This window comes from Thamnophis sirtalis, unplaced genomic scaffold, assembly GCF_051295495.1.
Source record: "Thamnophis sirtalis isolate CommonGarterSnake01/CBP01778 unplaced genomic scaffold, rThaSir2_p1.2 scaffold_11, whole genome shotgun sequence".
Taxonomy (NCBI): domain Eukaryota; kingdom Metazoa; phylum Chordata; class Lepidosauria; order Squamata; family Natricidae; genus Thamnophis; species Thamnophis sirtalis.
Genome location: NW_028261391.1, coordinates 26,854,067 through 26,876,769, shown reverse-complemented (window position 1 = coordinate 26,876,769; position 22,703 = coordinate 26,854,067). Strand labels below are relative to the sequence as shown.

General features: G+C 38.8%; 1 protein-coding gene across 1 annotated transcript in view; it reads right to left on the bottom strand.

Annotated features, from left to right (window-relative positions):
• Positions 1-511: 511 nt before the first annotated feature.
• The window catches only part of WWTR1 (WW domain containing transcription regulator 1), a 99,638-nt gene continuing 77,446 nt past the window's right edge, over positions 512-22,703 (bottom strand). Inside the window, exons 3-6 of the mRNA XM_087725397.1 lie at positions 21,864-22,069; positions 8,613-8,746; positions 6,238-6,350; positions 512-5,648 (exon numbers count right to left, since the gene is read on the bottom strand). Of these exons, the coding sequence (XP_087581523.1) occupies positions 5,464-5,648; positions 6,238-6,350; positions 8,613-8,746; positions 21,864-22,069 (638 nt within the window). The 3' untranslated portion in view covers positions 512-5,463. The remainder of the gene's footprint in view (positions 5,649-6,237; positions 6,351-8,612; positions 8,747-21,863; positions 22,070-22,703) is intronic.

The following is a 22,703-nucleotide window of genomic DNA, read 5'->3' as shown; positions in this document are numbered from 1 at the left end:
TTAAAGACATTTTAAAAAGTGCGCTGCAGTTTAAAACTTCTGTGGGTGTTTTCTTGTTACCTGCACGGCCGCGCAGGTGCACACTTAGAGGGAACATTGCTTCAAAGGCCTCAATTCTTTGGTGCGCAGCCTTCCTTATGGTCCAACCTTCACAGCCATACATTGCAACTGGAAAAACCATAGCCTTAACTATCCGCACTTTTGTTGGCAGGGTAATGTCTCTGCTTTTTGGTATGCTGTCTAGATTTGCCATAGCTTTCCTCCCCAGGAGCAAGTGTCTTTTAATTTCTTGGCTGCAGTTCCCATCTGCGGTAACCTTGGAGTGCAGGAAAATAAAATCTGTCTCCTGTGATGCTAATGGAGTAAACTAAAAGTGTGGGTTCCCTCCCAGTTCTTACCAGTGTTACATGACCCTACCCATTGTCTTTTTAATGGCAACACCCTTATCTCTATTCAGTAGAGTCTTTTTTCCCCTCTTTCCAAGGAATAAGTGAAACCAACACACAGGGCAGGAAGTTTAAATCAATTTCTATTTATTTATTTATTTTCTTGTACAATAATAAAGAAATACTTTGTTTTAAAAAAAGAAACAAACTCTGGATATAACTGTTTGTTCTGATTTTCAAGCATACACATATGTATGCAAATTATTCTACACTGAAAACAAATGCTCACACAAGATGGCATATAGCATAACAAACTGATGTAAATAAAAAAAGTAGTAAAGTATTAGCACATAAATGAATGTAGTGTATTAGGAAAACAGAAATATTGGTTTTACCATCCATTTCCATTCTCAAAAATAAGCATTTAATTTGTCCAGCTGTTAAAAAAAAAAACCATTGGCTTCTCCAATGCTTTATTTTCAGTTAATTTAACGTCCAATACAGCAGTTTTTAAACATCTGCCTTCAAAGAACTCATTTGCACTTGGCATATTAACTCCTTCCAGTGGTTTAGAGGGATAATTTTCAAGTGCACACACCATTAACACAAGGCACTGTCCAGCCCTGTGGGATCTTACTTTTCCCTTTCATGAACTTAAAACAAACTCCGCAGTACAGTCAATAGGACAGCCCCTATTACAACAGGAAATGTTTTGTTATTCTACTCCATTTCTATCCCACCATTTTGCCATGGAGTTCATGGTAGCATATAGCACTTTCCTTCCTTTAATTATCACAACCACGCTGTGGTGTAGGACAGTTAACAAACAGAACACAGCTAGATGCTCAAAATACATCATCAATGAGTATGAACCGGGATCTGAGTCTCCTGAGTCTTAGTTCAGGAATAGCCACTAGAGACCATGTTCATTGCACATCAGCAGGGCAAATTCATTTCAATGAAAGTTTATTTGAATTGACATTGGAATTCTTAACCTACTTCTAAGAAAGCTCAGAATTCCCTAGAACGCGGTTTGAAAAACAATGACCCCAAAACTTCCCCTCACTCAAGATTACAAGCTGTTATCCATATCCCACAACTTCTATGTGGTCAGCATTGAAGGGGGCCTTTCACTAACCTAAAATCCTTGAATGGCAGCATGATTGCTCTACTGTGATATATTTTTACTGCTGGCAAATGTAATTTAGTGTAAAACATGAAGTAATTAAATACCACAAATCATAGTCTTACACTGAAAATTTATGAAAAACTATTAGATCAGTAAGAAATGATTAAAAATTAAAGCAGGACTTTGCAACATAAAATAGACTTATTCATTTATTTCCCCCATTTTTGTGATGACTGGCATCTCCCACCCCCACCCCCCAATCTCTACTATTAGATGCTTCATTCCTTAAAAATCATATCTCTGGCACTTTAAAACAAGATTGGCTCCTTTGTTCTAGTTGTTCTTTGTTCTGCATGATGCCTTCATAGGTTAACTTATTTGCTCGATTTATCTGCCTTGTTCAAAACCAGCCTTGGATCTGCTAACTCCCTGAATTTTAATTGGTCCTATTGGACTGAATTCTGGAAATCAAATCCCAAAAGACTTACAGGGCTGTAAAGTTGTCAGGCAAAGTATCTATGCACACCTATTCAGAAGTGATTCCCACGGAGTACAAGAAGTCGTAGGGCTAGGAAACTACTGAGAGCCTTAAACATAAGGTATACTGCTAGTTACAATGCAGCTTCCTCATCCCCCCACAACATAGAATGGTTCAGCATTATTTCTATTAACCAGATCTGGGCTCCCAAAATCCACTTGGTACAAAATATACAGAAAACGGTAGCTCTTTTGCTGTCTGCTAGTCTTCTAGTTTTTTTTAGTGGGCAGCTAGATTTTTCAAACCTTGTTCTGATGGCTCTAAGCTTATAGCATTTACTTTCATCATGGTGAGGAATAAGGATATGAGTATTATTTTCTCATTGTGTCCCCCATTCATTTATGTACTTCAATTCCAGAGTGATCACAGGTGTGGCAATAACAAGCACCCCTAGTGATCTCTTCTAACAAGGAAGTATGCACAGAATTCCTTCTTCTATTTATAAAAATTATTGGCTTACTAGTTTACATTGGAAAAGCCTAGATATAGATCATTGAATGGTAGCCAAATATAGTGTTTTCCATATTTCCTTGCTACCATTTAATGGTCATTTGGATGTTTGCGGTTTGCTACAATTTTCTACAGTAATGTGTTTCAAACTGTGGAACCCTCAGTGTTCCATGAAGATGTAATGGAGTTATTTCTGTGTACAAAGACTGTGGTTAATCCCCTTCCCTTGAAACATTCAAAAGAGCCATTTTTTAAATTACTAGTGTCTCTTGATTTTTTTTCTAGGGGTTCTGAGAATTTTTTAAAATTAATAGGATGTGAGCCAGAAAAGGTTTGAAATTTCTGCTCTAATGCTTTAATTTTTGCTTCTCTGCCCATTCCTCACTCCTAGATCCAGCTGGGGCCTGGGTGAAGTTTAGTTCCTTCTCTAAGCTATTTTCACTTTAAATTGAAGTCATTCTAATTTGTGCAGGCTAATTCTGGAAAATCAATTCAAAGGAGGTAAATCATACCACTTACACAACTTGGAAGAGCTCCTTTGGTGGCTGTTTTTGGTTGTACAAAATGGAACACGATGTTGGCTACAAATATGTGGGAAATGTCACTTCAAATATTAATATACACTATTGGATCTGGTAATTTTTTAGAATAAGTGAGCTACCTTTGATTGAAGCCTATTGCCAGCTAGAAGCCCAGTCTGTCACAGCGAATATTACTATGTAATCTGTAAATCTGCAGAAGTCCAAAAATTGCCAAGCAGTCTGGTGCTGAGTGAACAAGAGATCTACGGCAGTGTTTCTGCAGTTTCTCGATGAGCACAAGAGCACTGGCCATACAACAAAGTAAGATTTGGATCTGCCATTAATAACTTCCTGTTTTTCTAAGCAGGTAAGAAAAAAAATCAAGAAAGAAGAAACTTGTTCACATAGCTAAAATAGTAAACATCGTAGGAGTGTCTGGTTTTCATATCATGGCTGATAACCTTTAAATAGTGAAAACATGCAATAACATTGCTTAAAGACAAATCTCTTGCTCTCTTAATGATTAATCCTATATGTTAAGTGAGCAAGCAAAATGAAAAGAAATGAAAATAAAAGGGAAAGAATGCCCATTGATGGAAAATATTTTTAGTAGGTGCAAGAATCTGCTAAAACAAACTAATCTACTTACTTATGTCTGCCTACCCATCCCTGCCTTTATAAAACAAACACAAAATATTTTCTGGGTCAAATATTAAAACTTCACAAATATTGGATTTTGTTTTTGAATCACTCATGATTAAAATATTGTGAAAAGAAAACTATCCTGGTGCATTCAGAACAAATACCTTCAAGTAACAATTCTACCACAAAATAGTGTTCGCCAACATTTAATTGATTCACTGGGGTAATCCCCAGAATTGACTTTGTAATACTCCAGCATTGCTATCTGCATTCTCTCCTTAGCCACTCTTCAACCTATCTTATTGACTTCAAACTAACATTTATTTCACCTGCATTTTTTCTTCACCAAGTACAGAACTGGCCAGTTCTGTAATACAATGATGACTGTTTATTTGTATGCTTGAAGCCTAGCAGTGTGCTTTACCTTTTTGTTTGGTTTGCATATCACTGATTAAAAGGCCTGTATTAATTATAATGCCTTCCATAAAAAGATATTTTTTTCAATATAAAAAAGCTTAATGTTCATAGATTATAAATAAAAACAATTTAAAATACTTAATCTTAGGACGTCATTTGCATTTCAGGCAAAGTGAATACTTGAAATCCTTGATGCATTCTCAGTCCCAGATATCAACTATTTAATAATCTTTATATGAATATAGCTAGGAGTACACCAACAATAGTCTTTTGTCTCATAGGCCAGAATTAAAAAGCAAATGGCTAAAAAGTTAAGTACTTTTGCTACACTGACCAAGAGATATTGGTTTTCACCTAACTGATAAAGTGAAGCTATTATTTCTAGCTTGTAAAATCTGATCAACAAAATGTAATATTGCTAAAAAGAAAAAATATATAATGAGGTTCAACAAAATTGTTACTGTATTCAATAATGTGAGTTTTTCTCCAGAATTCTGAAATTCGATTTTACTAGATATATTTTTTTGATTTGTGTATAACACAACAAAAAAAGTATTGTTTTTATGATTCACCTTAAAATAGTTTTTAAAACAGCTACATATAAAGTGTACTTCTTTAAAATGAAATTAAAAAAGAATGTAACATATATAATTGCATTTTTTCATTTTCTATATAGTTTAAAAATGGCAGCAATTAGTATCAACCTGGTTGATTTTATAATGTAGTGGTAGTGTAAAAACAGCAGCTAAAACATTTCACTTTTGATTACTAGAAACCATGTAGCAACTGAAAAAGTCTCAATGGTAATGTTTGTGCTTTACAGGTTTTTTAAAAAAGTTGCTCTCTGGTTGACTTGGAATTGAAAAGAAAGAAAGCTGTATTCCCTACAATGTGAGTTTATTTAAAATAATGATGATTTTTAAAACTCTTGTAAATAACAAGCATTTGGTGCAATTAAATATGACCACAGAGCTGTTATTTGAGTGTATGCTAGGTTTTCAGAACCAACCTAACTTCTGCAGTCTAAAACTTCTTACAGTCATCATGTCCTTAATTATACACTTAATTGTGTGTAACTGATGACCGTTCAGTTTAGACCTGGTGCAAAAAAAAAACCCTACCCCTTTGTGTCCTCAAAACACATCTAGGAGAAACTTACATTTAATATCTATAAGCAATTCTACTCCTTAAAACTAGGGATGTGTGTATCTTGTATGTGTGTACATTTCAAATGTAAGTTATTGTCAATGACATCCTGATCAAGATTCATTGACCTATAAAGGGGCTGGAAAAGTCAGCAAAGGATTAGGCTGGTTAGCTGAAGGACTTGAGGAGGCTTGGCCTTAAATTCTAGAGGGAAAGGAAATGTTGGGTTATCAGTTACAACCAGGTAAGAAAAGGTTCGTTTTTGTTGAGGACTGATTCCACATCACTAAGAATTGGGATCAGGTCTTCAGACTCTAATGTCCCAAGGTCAACGTTTGTTCCTGGAAGACAGTCAAGGAAGTCAGGAAAGCGTGTCTGTTGGGAGTTGATATTCATGGAAGTCTGCGCTACATTTTCTCCTGCAAAATAAAAAGAAATGAATTGAGTAATAGTGTCTAAAATCATAGGTTACTTGACCCAAACTTCATTACCCATATCTAGATTTCAGTCCAAAAAGCTAAGGGTTTTATCAAAAACTATCAAAAATCCCAGCAGCAGTCTTTTTCACTAAGGTACCTAGGAAATACACCTTAACAGTGCACAACTTAAAATTTCAAAAGGAAAGAGAGGATAAAGGGACTCTGTCCACAAATCTAAAACAATTCCTTGGTTGGTCACCCACACTCTGGCAGACACTTTTAGAAAGCTAAAAAGATTCAGGGAGTACAGTTTCAGTACAATGTAAGATTAAAATTGGAGGAAAATTGGGATGTACAGTATATAAACTTGAGGGCTAAAAATCAGGATCTTCTTGGTTGCATACTGAAGCATATGCAATATCAGTCTTACTGGGGATGTTGGGACTGCAGTTCTTGAACAAATTGGAAGGTAACGTTTATTCAATAGCTGGGCAATTGAGTATATAATTCAGACAAGTATAAAAGTGTCATTGGCTGAGCCTATTGTTTATAATTTTGTTAAGAAGAAAAATACACTTCTTGTTCATACCTGTGTCCATCTCATCTACATTGCTGAGGAAGTCTTCAGGTGTAGTCGGTATGCTGTAACATCCTAAGCCTAGGCCACTGTCTGTGCTCTGCTCCCTGGAATGGTATGGCCCACTATGAATTGAGACATGAAAAGTCCTTGGTCAAGACTGTGCCCATCACGTGTCTGTCCCCAGAATGGCTTACTAAATAATTGGCTAAAGTTTCTAGATAGCTCTCAATGTACTCCAGTATTGTGTGAGTTCGCCTGTGACAGGTTGAAAACTTCTATCTATCACAGGATTTGGCAACTGGAAATCTTATTTTTCTTAAACTAAAATTTATACATTACAAGTTATGGCATTATAATTTTAGCTCTCCTGACAATTTTGTAGCCAGTGTATCTCAAATCCCAAAGAACATAGGCCTAGATCAAGGAGTGGAACCATATCTCAGTAACAGAGTACACATTTTATATGCAGGACCCACAGATCAATCTCTATATTCATTGAAAAGAAAAAGCTTTATAATGAGGTATCAGTGTTCTAAACAAGGCTTCCTAGCCTTATCATAGGCTCCAATTTTTTATCTTTCAGTCTACTGATCCAACTACCTGTAGTATCCAACCCTACTCCCTTCCACTTCTCATCCTCTCTTTCTCACTGGTAGCTTTTGCATTGGCAAACTATGTTGACTTACATCTTTCATCTACATTTGTTCCCACTTCATCTTCTTGGCACCTGCTGCAATCATTGTGCATGATACATGATTCCCAATCACAATTTCAACTAAGGAGTGGCACCAGTGGTTGTCATTCTTCTACTGTCAAATGATGCCAGTTGTTTAAAAAGCAAATGGCAGTGTCAATCCAAATTTATAGTGACAGAGACAGCACCCATGTGAAGAGATGGCATCTAGCGTACAGGTGTTTTTCTTAATTATACATAGAATAATTAGGAAATTATCCTAATTTTCCTAATTATACATAATATACCAAATTGCCCTTCTCAGGCTAAATGTCAATTTAGTATCCTATAGCCCTCTCTGTCTGCTCCCATATGAGAAATACCTTCGGCCAATTTTCTACACACCACTAAAATGCAAATACAGAGTAAGCAGATCACAATTGATCAGAATCAAAAAGATTAAATGGCTATTTAATTAAAGCTTTTGTAACATACAAGCAAAATTGCCACTATGGAAATCTCTATTCACATGCTTTAATAGATAAGCAAAGACCTTTATTATAGAACATAAAATGGCTGGTGAGCAAACATGGTATTGGTATTGGTATTTTATTATTTGTATGCCGCCCTTCTCCGGGAGGACTCAGGGCGGCGAACAATTCAAAGGGGAAAAAGAGGGGGAACATAAAAGACAAAATACAAATAATAAAAGTAGACAACAGTCGCACAACCATACATGTCGAGAGGGGAGGGAACTCATCACCCCCAGGCCTGCCGGCAAAGCCAGGTTTTGACGGCTTTTCGGAAGGCCTGGAGAGAGGTGAGGGTCCGAATCCCTGTGGGGAGTTCATTCCAGAGAGCTGGAGCTGCCACAGAGAAGGCCCTCCCCTGGGTAATAGCCAGGTGGCATTGGCTGGTAGATGGCACCCGGAGGAGGCCAACCCTGTGAGATCTAATGGGTCTGTGGGAGGTAATTGGCAGCAGGCGGTCACTCAAGTACCCAGATCCAATACCATGAAGGGCTTTATAAGTTACGACTAGCACCTTGAAACGTATCCGGAGACTGATCGGTAACCAGTGCAGCTCGCGGAGGATAGGTGTAACGTGGGTGTACCGAGGTGCACCCACAATCGCTCGCGCGGCTGCATTCTGGATGAGTTGAAGTCTCCGAATACTCTTCAAGGGCTGCCCCATGTAGAGCGCATTGCAGTAGTCCAGTCTTGAGGTCACGAGTGACTGTTGCGAGTGCCTCCCGGTCCAGGTAGGGACGCAACTGGTGCACCAGGCGAACCTGGGCAAATGCCCCCCTGGGCACAGCCGACAAATGGTGTTCTAAAGTCAGCTGTGGATCCAGGAGGACCCCCAAGTTGCGAGCCCTGTCTGAGGGGCGTAGGTTTTCACCCCCCAGCCTGAGTGATGGAATATTGACCAAGTTTTTGGGAAGAAAACACAGCAGCCACTCGGTCTTGTCTGGATTGAGTACAAGCTTCTTAACCCCCATCCAGACCCTAACAGTCTCCAGGCACTGGCACATCATGTCAACCGCTTCACTGAGTTGGCACGGGGCGGACAGATACAACTGTGTATCGTCCGCATATTGATGGTGTTTTATCCCGTGCCGTCGAATGATCTCACCCAGTGGCTTCATGTAGATATTAAATAGCAGGGGGGACAGGACCGAACCCTGAGGAACCCCGTATTTGGTACTTGCCTGTTCAGAAAGGGATCTGACCCATTGTTTGTAATAGATCTCATATCCTGTGTCATGTTAGGTGTGCTCACAGCAGTCTGAACTGGGGCAAGGTTCTCAGATTCCATGGGAAGTTGTCTGTACAAATCAGCTTCCTAAAGTTAGAAAAGAACACATATTGTCAGTCTTGGTGAATGGACAGCCAGAAATGCAACGTACTGGAGGTCATTTGAGTCATTCAGAAACACACACAATCTCTTTCTCCCCCCCCCCCACTCTCTTTCTCTCTCCTATCTCTCGTCTATCTCTTTTCCTATTCCTCTGATTTATTAGCAGTAGTTGTTATTATTTCCTGAATAAAATATAGCAATCTTTTTATTATTCCAAATTTTGTTTGAGAAATTCATATACACTTTTTGGAAAGCAGTAAAAGCTAATGTAGAAAAAAGTAATTCAAGATATGGACTGCAGAATAAGCTTTTAAAGAAGATAGCAGGCAAGGAAAGTGATGAAATATCAGGTGGTGTGGTAAATAAAAATGTTTATTTCAGTCAGCAAAATATTCTAACATCTAGTTCTAGGAGTTTGGAAGGGTAGTTTGGAGAGATATCTTAGAGGGAAGGAAAGAAGGAGAAATAAATAAATAAATAAATAAAGAAAGAAAGAAAGAAAGAAAGAAAGAAAGAAAGAAAGAAAGAAAGAAAGAAAGAAAGAAAGAAAGACAGGCAGGCAGACAGACAAAGAACAAGGAGTCATAACTAACAAACCTACGACAAACAGGTGCTTGGAAAATACAAGAGGAAATTTGGAGGCAAGAAGAGAGTCTGATTTGGAAATATTTCTCATTGGATCATGCCCAGAGAAACCAAGAAAACGTCTTATAAATAAAGCCTTTTCTTTTGACCATCTGAAAGCGAAAAACCTAGGTCATTGGAAGACCTAACATCAGTTTCAACAAATATAACCAGCATTAAACAGTACATAACTTTGCAGTCAATTTGGAGATACCAACACTGTTTTTATATTGGAAAGAGACTATATGCTTTAGGTTTGGTATGCACACTATTGATTTGGCTATGGTAATAAGAAAGTGGGAAGTATGTTTATCCAAACTGCTTGAGTCAACAGATTTCTGTAAGAAATTTGAGTGCATTTATAGTTAACTGCAACCTACAGCTAGCAATTGGCAATTTGCTACAATAGATGGGCAAGAGTTTGTATAATTAATATGAAGATTTTTTGCTTTCTATATATTATCATGAAACTAATCAGGGAGGTATAAGAGAACACCTATAGCAGAACAGGTCTGTATATGTGGTAAAGGAGAAGTGGAAGATAATGCACATGTTCTATTACACTGCGAGCTATACAGAGTTTGTAGGTCTGCACATATTCTCCCCTTATTAGAGAAATTGCCAGGGAGGGCAGACAATTTTTATCTAGGCTTTCTCCTCCAGGACACAAACCAGTTACCACGTATGCAGTGGCAAAGTTCTGTGCTGCTGCAATGTCCATAAGGAAAAAAACTGGCTACAGAAGTATAGTACCATCTTGTACCAATTATCTGGACATAGCTCTAACAATCTCTGGACCATTGTGTTATTGTCCACTTTTAATATCAATACTTTTTAATTATATCTTAATGTTAGTATTTTTTTAAGATAATGTAAAAACTAATGTGTATTGCTGGTCTTTGACCGTAACAAAGATTTTACTTACTTACTATCATGAAACTAATCAGGAAGAAGCAATGAAATGGGAATAGAAAAGTCTATGATAAATATGTGGAAACTACCATGAGTTATTTTTCCCCCCTGTAGATGGCCTGAGAGTGACACCTTGTGGGGAAAAAGAATGGTGAAAGGGTGCAATCCTTATGGAAAAATTTCTACTGGAAAAAAGTCAGAGATAATGCCTTTCTGTCATCTTCCCAAAACAAAATGTTCAAAGAAAAACATATAAATATACTGCAAGTTTAAACATACAGCCATCCAATGTTCTTGGCTATAATCCAATGAACTTAATGTGCTCTTCTTCAGCTCCAAGTCTTTCAAAATATCAGGAAAAAAACCCCATTTGTTTGATTTTATCCAATTCCTAAAAGAAGAATACCTATTCCTAAAATTCTTCATTTTTTCAAGCCGGGAAGGGCACATTTTACATTTTGGAAAGATTCCAATGATATTCTGGCAAAATGGTTAGCATGGAGAATGCTTGCTCAGGGACAAAATGGCTACTATGTATAGTAAGCCTGGTTGGTGAGAAAATTCCCCTTTACCAGCAGGTAAGTGGGTAGAGGTGTTTTCCATCCAAGACTCCTAAATGTAAGTACTTCCTACACTAGTGTAGATACTACTCTAAGTAAGTAAAACACATTTTCATACAAAGCATTTATACATTTTATAAATGCTTTATGTAACTAAATGAATTCATCACTTTCAATTAAAGCACTTCTTAAATAACCAGGGTGTAAAGCAACTCAGTCTTCAAAGATGTGAAAATTGAACAGGGTGAGAGCAGATTAATACTTAAATGGGAGACACCCAGGAAATCCCAGGCTGTAGGCTAGATTGGTAAAATGAAAAATCTCAGAAGCAAAGGTAAAACTGAACTACATTTTGCCAAAAAATAACAATGATTGGAGCATTTTAAAAGAAGATTGTACTTTGATCAAACGTATTTAATTTTGTAAATCATCAGATCTCAGCTGGATGACAAAGTGACCTTCTCAAACAGGTCCCATTCATTATCATCTTCTGCACTGGAGATATCCAAGAATCTGAACAAGACCTCCTGTAGTCTTTCCCCATTGTGATGTAGGCATTATCAACATATATTGTTTATTTTAATATTAAAATAAAATTTTTATTTTTTTAAAAAAATTAAGAACTACCAAGTTTTCCTAAAAATAAGACAGGGTCTTATTTTCTTTTTACACACAAAATATGGCTTGGGCCTTATTATGAGGGGAGAGTTTATTGTTTTGGTGTTGCTGGACGGCTGCTCTCTTGCAAGCGGGCTCCCAAAGAGCCAGGCAAAGCCTCAGGGGCGCACGACTGTGTTGCGCTGTCGCAACACAACAGTAATGAAGCAACCATGCTCACGAGCAGCCACCCTGCAAACCCCCCTTTCCAGGAGGGCACAGCGCCATTCTCTGACCTAGGCGTATTGCCAAGCTATGTGAACGCCTGTTTGCCGTCGCCCGGCTCCCGCAGCTTGGCGCCTTCAAAATGCCAGTGAATGGCACTCTGCACGGCTGGAGAGGGGGGTTGGGCAAGTGGCTGTTCCGCTCTTGCTCACGTGCCTCCCAGCCTCACAATGCCCTGGCCCAGCTCCCTGCAGAGCCAGGGCACCTCTGCTGACACTGCCACCAACATCCCAGCATTGCTTTTTCGGCAGCTTCCAAACCGAGTCTTCTGGCAGTGGCTGCTCTGGGCATACGCTCTATGGTTGTACGCTCTGCCGACAGCCAGTCCACAACCATAGAGCGTATGCCCAGAGTGGCCACTGCCGAAAGACTCAGTTTGAAAGCTGCCGAAAAAGCCAGTGAATGGCGCTGTACCTGGCTGGAAAGGGGGTTTGCAGGGTGGCTGCTGTACCCGGCTCTTTGGGAGCCCGCTTGCAAGACAGCAGCTGCCTGGCAACCCCCCTCTTCAGGCACAGCGCTGCTCACCAACCTAGCAGTATCCCGAAGGCACCAAACAACACGATCATCTTTGCCCCCCCTGGTTCCCGCGGCTTGGCATCTTCGGGATACCGCTAGGTTGATGAGCGATGCTCTGCCTGGTCAGAGGTGGGGGGTTGTCCAGGGGGCTTATTTGCGGGGGGAGGGCTTATATTTTTGCCCACCAGAAAAATGTGGCATGGTCTTATTATCAGGACATGTCATATATTCGGGGAAACACAGTATTTCTGTAAATTATCTGGGGAAAGCTGTTCTAATGGGCACCATATATTTTTTAAGCAGATATATAAGCTAGCACATTGCTGAATAAGTCAACTTTCTTTTTTAAGTCCACTTGTAAGAAATATTTTATATATTTTTCCCCAACTAGTTCTATTGAGAGGACCACTATCAGCGATGTGCCCCAATGACACTTTGGCACTTACCTCTTTTTTTTTTAAAGAAGCATATAATTAAAAATAAACCAACAGGAAAAGGTCTTGCTGGAAAACAAAGCACCAGTCCTTTTGAGAAAAGGTATATCCCGCATGGTTCTTCTCTATGTCACTCGATTTACAGCTGCACCCTCTAGGAATGGTGAGCTCTAGTCCTCCCTTAGGCATGGAAGCCAGCTGGGTGAGTTTGGACCAGTCTCTCTCAGCCCAACCCATCTCATAGGCAAGTTGTTGTGGGATAAATAGGAGGGAGCAGTGAGTACACTGCCTTGAACTGTATAAAATAAAAATCAGCATGCAAATATAATTACAGTTAATAGTTATGTTATCTTTATATTGATTGTGGTTTACTCTTCTTTTTGTACATAACTGAAGAGTCACATGGCTTGAGTTGGGCAGCAGATAAATGCTTAAATAAGTCCTTGGAAATTCCAAATATGCCCCCAGCCCCAGCCCAAAATGCTTGTCTGCCGCTGCTTCAGAGGGCTTCAAAAAGCTCATATTTCCACCATTTTTCCAGGTGGACCAGAAAAGACAACTGCTTGTAAAATGTTTGGAGGTTGCTACTGCAGTGCCAGGCAAATGACAGTCTCGAGGCCAAGACAAATCACTTTGCTATGGCCAGCAGGTCATCCGGCAAAGGGGTTGCCTCCCACAGCCCATCCTGACACGCTCACTGACATTTCCTTACAAATAAAGCCACTGATACCTCGGGAGCCTTTTGTGGTCTGTTATCGTTTGGGCTGTTGCTGTGCACACCATGTTTGGTCAAAAATAAAACAAAACAAAATGAAAACAACCCCCCCCCCAAAAAAAGAAAGAAAGAGAAAGAGAGAGAGAGAGAGAGAGAAGGGAGAACAGCCAGTGGAAACAAAAGGGAGGATCAAGGCAACTATTTGACATTGCTACAGCATTGAAATGCCTGCTGTGGCAGCAGCTCCAGAACGCCTTCTCCTTCAGAGGTTTCTGTGAAAGCTGCCAAAATGTATGCAGGCTTGAAGTACACTAAATTATTCACTGTCTCTGCACACACATACAGGCCCTTGATGTAAACCTTAAAAAAACCCCGACATGCCAAATGATTTTAGAAATCTCCGAAAACACATTTCCTGGAACCTTGCTGGCAGAAATAGCTTGCTGCACAAGCACAGCTGCTAAATTGCCCCTTTAGAATGCGGGAAGGGTCTAGTTTCACCCTGCCCCTTATTAAACTTCCGTTCCTTGGATACTGTGATGCACAGCAACAACTGAACATCCAGGCCCTCCTTTGGTATTCTTTAGATGGCTCAGTTTCTAAGATTGCTCATTTCTATCAGTAGTAATGCAAAGTAACTGAAGCCTCATGTAGTCTGTAGCCAAGAAACATCCACTTTTTACTAAAATGACATTTCAAGCTTGCCTAGTTTCAGGCAAAAACAAGTTACGACATCTTGAATTTATCTAAATTTTATTTGTGTGAGTTTACTTATAGAAATATCTATAGACTGAATCAATATTCATACTGACTCCTTATTACTTCTCCAGAGGAAACACCCACTTGAATTAGTTTGGGGAGGATGATAACTGTTTTGAACCCATAAATTTCCAGATCAAACTCTAATAGACTTTTGACTTGAAATCCTAGGGAGGATCCACCACTTAGGGTAGATGTTGTTGAGACAGATGGGCCATAGAAACTAATTCCCTATATGACAGTTTCCTAAAATATCCATCCATTTCATGAAAAACAATGTTACTGAGAACGATTACTGTTTAAGGTAACATATGTGCTAGTTGCACATATGTGGTAGTTGTTCCCGACTCTAGGGGGCGGTGCTCATCTCTATTTCAAAGCCTAAGAGCCAGCGCTGTCCGAAGAAGTCTCTGTGGTCATGTGGCTGGCATGACTAAACGCCGAAGGCGCACAGAATACTATTATCTTCCCACCAAAGTAGTCCCTATTTTTCTATTTGCATTTTTACATGCTTTTGAACTGCTAGATTGGCAGAAGCTGGGACAAGTAATGGGAGCTCACTCCGTTACACAGCGCTAGGGATTTGAACCGCCAAACTGCCGACCTTCTGATCGACAAGCTCAGGATTGTAAAATTACTGTAAAAGCAAACTATGGCAACACAATAAATCAAATAGCAAAACTGAACACTCAGATACTATTAGTGGACACCAATTCCACATGTGACAATAAAAGTAAGATTTTTACCAGATAGCAAGGTAGACAATGCTGGAACCAGCCTTTCCTGCAAGGGAAGGCAATTCCAAAGTTGGGATCCCACAATAGAGAAGATCCTTTACCCTCTCCCACAAAACAAGCCTCTCCCAGTAGCTGCCATCCTTGCATATCTTAATGTCTGAGCACGTTCATACTAGGACAGACACTCCCTCAAGTATTCACATTCTTATTATTAGCAAACCATTTAACTTGCACTTTCTTCTTTTGACTCCCCCTGACACCACTTCAAAGCTTACTGCAGGCCCCTCGGACCTTGATCTTTCTACTTCTTCGGTTTTGTTTGATACAAGGCAAAGGCAAACACTGCCATTAATTTTATTTCAGGGTTTCTTGACTGAGGAGAGGCCTTGCCCCATCTATATCTTACTATGGTAGAAACATCTCCTGGTGACTCTTTATTTTGCATGCCTCCACAAGGTTGCCTTCCTCTTATTCCCAATCCAAGCCTTAAGACATGGTTAGCTGTACCATTGTTAAAGCAATATTTCCCCCCATTAAACCAACCAGGAAAATTTCAAGGTATATGTAATCTGCCATGCTCTGAGGCTCAGAGTCAGAGGCCTGAAGGGTGCAGGATGAAGATTCGGGCTAATGAGTGTATGTTTCTTCCTTTAGTTCGGGGGGTCCTCTGATCCCTATTTCCTTCTGTGGCAGAGTAGGAGGGAGAAGAGGGCATAGCTGCCAGCTGTTGCTAAACCTGGGAAGTTTTTTAGGACAAAAATGTCAATTATGTCAACAAGGAACAGGTGCTCAGCTTCAAGGCCACAGCAAAAAAGTCCATTAGACCATGGGAAGGATGGATATACAAGAACTGGAACTACACTACAACAGATATAAAAAGATAAAGCCACTTTATGTTGAGAGACAATAATCAAATTATTTTGGGAGCAACTTTCAAGTGTTTACTTATATATGTTTTTATGTCTTTTAATACAAAATTTATATTCCAATCAAATCACAGCACTTTCAATGGTTACATACAATCCCTCCTCACCCCCAAATACAACAGAATACATGAATCCCTTTAAAAATACTCTTTGAGGTTTGTTACTTGAGTCACACATTTCAGTTTGACCACCAAAAGCCAAGCTAAAATCCACACAACCCTTCTGTGCCTTCTTTCTTTCCACTGCTGACGGTAAACCAGGCTCCCCTAAATCTTGCTGCCCCCACAGCATGCCCTAAACCACACAGTCAATATGATTTCATTTTTCATTCTTCTCCTTTCAGCACTATTGCGAAGTAATGGAAATTCAAGGCTTTTGCTTTCCTTCTGCTGGAAACCCATCCCTACAGGACCTCAGCAACTCCATCACCACTAATCAGAGGTCAGGGGCCAGAAAAAAGTGAGTAGTCTCATTGGGCAAACACAGAATCAGTAAGGATCAATATGAGGCAACAACATGCAATTTGTCACTTCTTTCCTACATGCTTAGTTATGCTCTACATTGCCTGCATGAAACAAATTGAGCCAAGGTAAGAAAGAAGGAAAGCACTACTTCCAGAGTAAAGCAACGGAAACAGTCTTCAAGCGTAGGCTGAACCTGAGACAGAGATAAAAACTTAGAGATACATGCTCTAGCAATGTTTGATTGGACATGTTTTTAACAGTGTTTTCAATTCTCTTGATAGATCCACAGATAACTTAATAAGTAGCCTTCCTGGAGCTGGCACAGAGCCCTGATTGGAAATGATCGGTGTAATCTGAGAAATTTAGAAGTTACCAGGCTGGCTAAGGCAATTCTAGCCTCATTTCTCTCATTTCCAATCTAAACAATCTGTATGATATATCAAAGCCCTGCAAGCCCAGAAGAGTTCCAAAAATCCAAATTATCTGGGCCACATTTGGATTAACAAATACATTTTAAAAACCCTTAAAACAAAGCCTGTTATACCAATAGAGGAGAATATATGTAGCTCAGGTCAACTATTTTTTTTAAAAATTGTATAGCTGCCTACTCACTCATGGTAACTCTAGGCAGCTTACAAACAATAAAAAATCCAATATGGAAAAATAAATATTTTTTTTTTTAAAAAAACCCAACCATCTACCGGACAACAACAGACAGTTAAATAAGCCATTTGATAGGCTCCATCACCTTTGGGTTCCCCAGCTCCCTGGCAAAACCAAGTCTTCAGGGCCTTAAGAAAGATTGTCAAAATCGGGGGTGGGGGGAGAGTCTAATTTCTGCAGGACTGATGTTCTAAAGGTAGGGAGATACCAGGGTGAAGACCCTTCTTCTAGGTCCTGCCAGATGTACCTCTGTTTGCTTGTAGACATTTAATTACCCAACTAGGTAACATCATCAGTGCCTAGGCTGCTGCTTTAGAGGGTATTGTAGACATAGTGATGAAGGTACTGATGGTGTTACTTAGTCAAATAACAAAATGTCCGCAAGAAAACAATCAAGCTCAGAGAACACTAAGGTCTCCACAAGCCTGTTTCTGAAAAAAAAAACATTTGTTTTGACTTCCTTATGTAAGGTTCTGAGTCAGAAGCGGGTTCCTACCAGTTCGGACCAGTTCAGGGGAACTGGTAGTGGAAATGGAGACTGGGTCTCCAAACCGGTAGGGATGGAATGCTTACCACGTCTCTGAACCAGTTGTTGTGACATCTTTTTTTGACCTTTTTAAGTGTTCTGTGCATGCACAGACCTAATTATAGGCTACTGCGCAAAATTGTGCGGGCACCAAACCGATAGTGATACCAGCAGAAACCCACCCCTGTTCTGAGTGCTGTATGAATTTAAGCCAAAATTCTTACTTTATTGTACAAAATGTTATCAGGAAAACCGTATTGGCATTTGTAAACAATGCTAAGCCAGAATTATTTAGTTTCCTACCTTATTGTGAATTGAGCGTACTAGCCTAAACTGCCTGATTTTTTCCATTTGGCTCTTCCCACCAATAAGTCGAAGCTTATTCTGTACTTTGCTTAGTAGTACATGTGAACCAGGAATTTTACTTGTTGCTCACATTTGAGCTAGGAAATGGAAACCAAGAAGATTAAGAGGGGGGCATGAATCCTGTTAAATGAGAAAGGATTTATTAGTTAAGAGTTCTTTCTTGAAATAGAGAAAACTGGGAAAGCTGCAGTGGGCATATTAATTATCCACAATGGATCTAACCAAGATGCACATAAGATATGCAGAGTGGTTTCCTCCCCCCCAGATGTTTTCAGTTTATTGTTTTTTTTAAAGAAAAGAAATTAAAATGTTCAATACAAGTGTGAAGCACATTTCATATTTTCATTTAGACAACTAAGCCAATGTTCTTGTTCTCCCAGCAGCCAGAAAACAAAAGGTTATTTTCTAATCTTCTAAAAAGGAAGATAACCCAGAAACTCCAGACAGTTGTGTAGTGTTTGGAAGTGTCATTCTGTAAAAGGGCTGCTGCAAATGTCCCAAATCTCTACAGAGAAGCCAAGCTGCTGTCAACCAGATAAGTCTGAGAAGAGCCTGCTAGAAACTCAGAACTTTTTTTCACCCAAACCCTCTTCATCTACTTGGGAGTTGCTTAGCAGTAGATGCAAACGTATTTTTTTCTTAAAACAATTTGCAGCAACAGCAGCAATAGCAAAAACAGCAGCAGTACTAGTAGGAAAGGATTAGGGCAGCTAGAAAATTGTTTGAACAGTGATACCCTTCTGCCATGTTTTCAGGCCTTGGTATCATACCGAGGGCTAACAGGAAGTTCACAGAAATTCTAACAGATTAAGGGCTGTATGCCAGGATTGTTTCTTTAAAAAAAAATCCTGGTTATATTTAGCAGCCAAAACTGCAGGACCACAGGACTTGATGGTACAAAGGAGGTGTCTTTTCAAATCGACCTGCTTGTGTATTACAATGATTCTTTGCAGTTTTTCATGATGTGCAAGGGGACGGTTTCATAAAGCAGATGCAGAGACCTCTAGAGGACAAGAAATTTGATGCCGAGTTACTAAATAAAGATGGCAAGCATATTGTCCAATCCTGATGCACCAAGAAAACAAACCATTTTCACAAAAATCAGGAAAATTATTGTTTTCAAAAATCTTATCCCTACGGTACCTATATTCAAACTTGAGTTATTCCAGGCATTTGATGTATGCATCAAACAGCAATCTATAATGAGTTTTGTTTAAAAAGAAAAATTAAAATAGTACAACTAAGATTTTATAATGATGCATCCATCTGCGCAGCTTGCCTTCCAGATATGCTTGAATTACAAGTACCAGATTTCTCAGACGCTGGGCTGAGAATTAAGAGACCAATTTATTTGGAAAATACCATGCTGGAGAAACTGTATTATAATACTGTATTGAATTTTATTTCCACTTTTTCTCTGTGCTTCTTGTTTTCAACACCACATCTTCCAGCTCATTGGATTTTCAAAAATGAAGAGTGGAAAATACCATGCTGGAGAAACTGTATTATAATACTGTACACTAGAGGACATAGATAGGGATGTTCCCTCGGCAGCCTAATTATATTTAAAATATTAACTGCTATATTAGACACTTTTATGTTTCATATTAATGATAAGAAATTAATATAAACAGACCTTATTCATAAGGACCTGTTCCCAATCTGGACATTTCTCTCTACCAATGCTGCACCCATCCTCTTCTTCTCTTTCCTTCCAACTATCCCAGCAGCACATACCTCAAGAGAGCTAGGTCTTCACATAACATCTCAAAAATATGGTAATTTGAACCTGATCATTTGTGCTTCAAATGAGAATTCTCACTTGTTCTATAATCCAATTGTTTGTTTCTTAGCTATCAATGATACTCTCAGGAGTCCTTTGTGGTAATGAGAAGTGTCCATATTCTTTCTATCTTGCTTCTTCAAAGTCCAACTTCGAACCTCCCTAGAGTATCACAGGGGAAACCACTGTCTGAACAATTCTGACCTTTCAGATCAAAGATATTGTAAAGAAGGTCTTAGAAAAGATACTTGGATGTCAGAGCGTCCAAGTATCTTTCCTAAGGCCTTCTTTACAATATTACTCTATCAAGGACTAGTCTTTGGTGTATTTCTTCATCTCTTGTTACTTTACTGTTGATTGCTGATCCTAAAAAACACCACATCAGTATCTTCACTGTCAATTCTAAGAATAGTTGCTAAACATACAGGCACTAGTTTGGTGTTCTTTATATTGAATTTTATTTCCACTTTTTCTCTGTGCTTTTTGTTTTCAACACTACATCTTCCAGCTCATTGGATTTTCAAAAATGAAGAGTGGAATTCAGGGCAATACTAGTTATTATGCTGAATTCCACTCTTCATTTTTTTGAAAACCCAATGAGCTGGAAGATTTAGTGTTGAAAACAAGGAGCAAGGAGAAAAAGTAGAATTAAAATTCAATATAAATTTGATGTTTTAATAACTAGTATATTTTAAAATAATCCTCATCTTTCAATTCATGCTTTCTTAATATAGATTCAGAAAGTAATGGGAATGTCTAAAGTGCATCATTTAAAATATTTTGGTAGGAAAACCTCTTGTTCTTAAAGTATCTGTGAATAAAGACACAACATACTGCAGCAAAATAATATCTAGAAAAAAATATTTTATATTCATATCACATTTCTCAATTTTATTACTGCCTTTAAGAGAGATGAAATGTTTTCATTTTTTTCAGATAGTTACAAGCAATCAAACAATAAACAAAAAATAAAAAGGAGGAGATTTCAAGGCACAAGCTTTGATATAACCTGCTGGGTTCATCGTATCTTAAAACATCTCACTGAGCATTAATAAACCTTTAGAAATTATATGCCAACTGGTGTCATTACACAAATAGAAAACATAATTCATTCTGCTGCCAAGAAATGTGAGACTGTATTACTAAATACAGTATAAACAAATGCTACCCTGGAATAGCTGAAGGAGGTTAGATCCAAATCCCAAAGGCAAAATAACACTGTAGATTTGATAGTTTACTCCACCTCCTCCTCTGCTTCAAACGTTTCACATTCTGAACTTACTTATGTTTAGTCTGAAATCATATCTATCCAGTTCAGTCGGGCTTACTCCCAATTAAAAAGCAAGCAAACAATTTTGCCTACCGGCTGCAATCCTTTAAACAATTTGAACTCTAGTTGGTAGATATTCACAGAGTCTTTTAAAAAAATGTCTTCTAGACAGGAGAAACATTATTGGGAAATAGTGTGCATTCATGTGTGTACACATAGAAATCACATTAAATGTGATTTTAGGATTAAAAATTGCTTTGGCTTAAAAAAAACAAACAGAATATTTTAAGGACAAGTTTCTATTTATTTATTTTTTATATTCTCTCTCTCCCTCTCTTCCCTCCACTCTCTTTTAGCAACTGTCTTCAACCTTCAACATGGCTGGAGGCAAAGTAACTGGCTAACTGTTTTTCTGAGGAAGCTGATTAATATATTGACCAAAGTGGAACCATATAATCATACTTTCATAGTACATTATCAGTAGGGTGGAATATTCCTTTTCCCTATGAAAAACATCCTTTGCAATTGTTCACAGTTCTTGCTTTGAAGCCAAGTACAGGAAGCACCAGATCTGTTTTGAACAATGTGAGTCACAATAAAAGCTAACCCTTCAAGCCTAAGCAAAAATACACAACCCAATGAGAAAAATTTCCAGCCAGAGAATAACTGCTAGCAATGTTAAGTCTAAGAGTTCCTCTTTGCAGCTGTCTTCAAAAGCGTTCCTCCAGGCCTTGAGAGGGTCAGAAATTGGACAAATGGACTCTCCCAGCATGAAGAAAGATGAAAATCAGATCAAGAGAGTGATAGGTCAGGATTTCTCCTGACTGTAAGATTTAGCCGTGCATAAAAAGATGCTAATCTTCCAGGGTTGGGTGGGTGGGGGAATCCCTACTCAGTGACCTCTCACTTGGAGTACTAGGCAACCTACAGAAGGGAAAAGATACCTTCCCACATTTTTGCAATACCTGACGCATGAGTTCCTCCTGACGCATGCGAATCCTTTCCCTCTCCATTTGGATTCTCTGAAGCCTCAGCTTCTGCTGCTGTTGTTGCTGGGAAGTCAGAGCATTTGGCATGTTCAATAAGGCAGCTTGAGGGTTTGGTGGAGGGTGATTCTGCTGAGATATAGATGCAGTGGGTGTCATCTGTGGCTGGTGCTGGTGATTCATTACTACGGAATAAGCATATTTTTGAAATTATGAGAATGCAATTATTTGTCTATTCATGCAATCAAGATTCCAGTTGTCTTGTAACATTTGTCTTCAGATATGTGGAAAAAATAGTTATCCAAAAAACTCCCATCTGTATACACAAATTAAAAACAACTGAGAATATCCATAGTTAAAAACAAGCAGAAGTTAAAATCACAACAAGCAAACTAGCATTTAGACTTATATACTGCTTGATAGTGCTGTACAGCCCTCTATAAGCGGTTTACGGAGTCAGCATATTGTCCCCAACAATCTGGGTCCTCATTTTACAGACCTCAGAAGGATGGAAGGCTGAGTCAACCTTGAGCTAGTCAGAATCGAACCCCTGGCAGTGAGCAGAATGAGCCTGCAATACTGCATTCTAACCGTTGGGCCACCATGGTTAAATATTCAGTTTTAAAAACTACTAAACCTCATAATCACATACAATATGCAGATTTTTAAAAACAAACACCAAAAAACATCCCTCTAGGGGCCTGCTGGATAATTGTGGAGATGTCATTTTTAAAAAATGTTATGAGTCTATCATGCAATGCCCATTTTTATCGAGTGACTAGCTGCCATATTTCAGGAGATGAAAATACTCAGAACGGG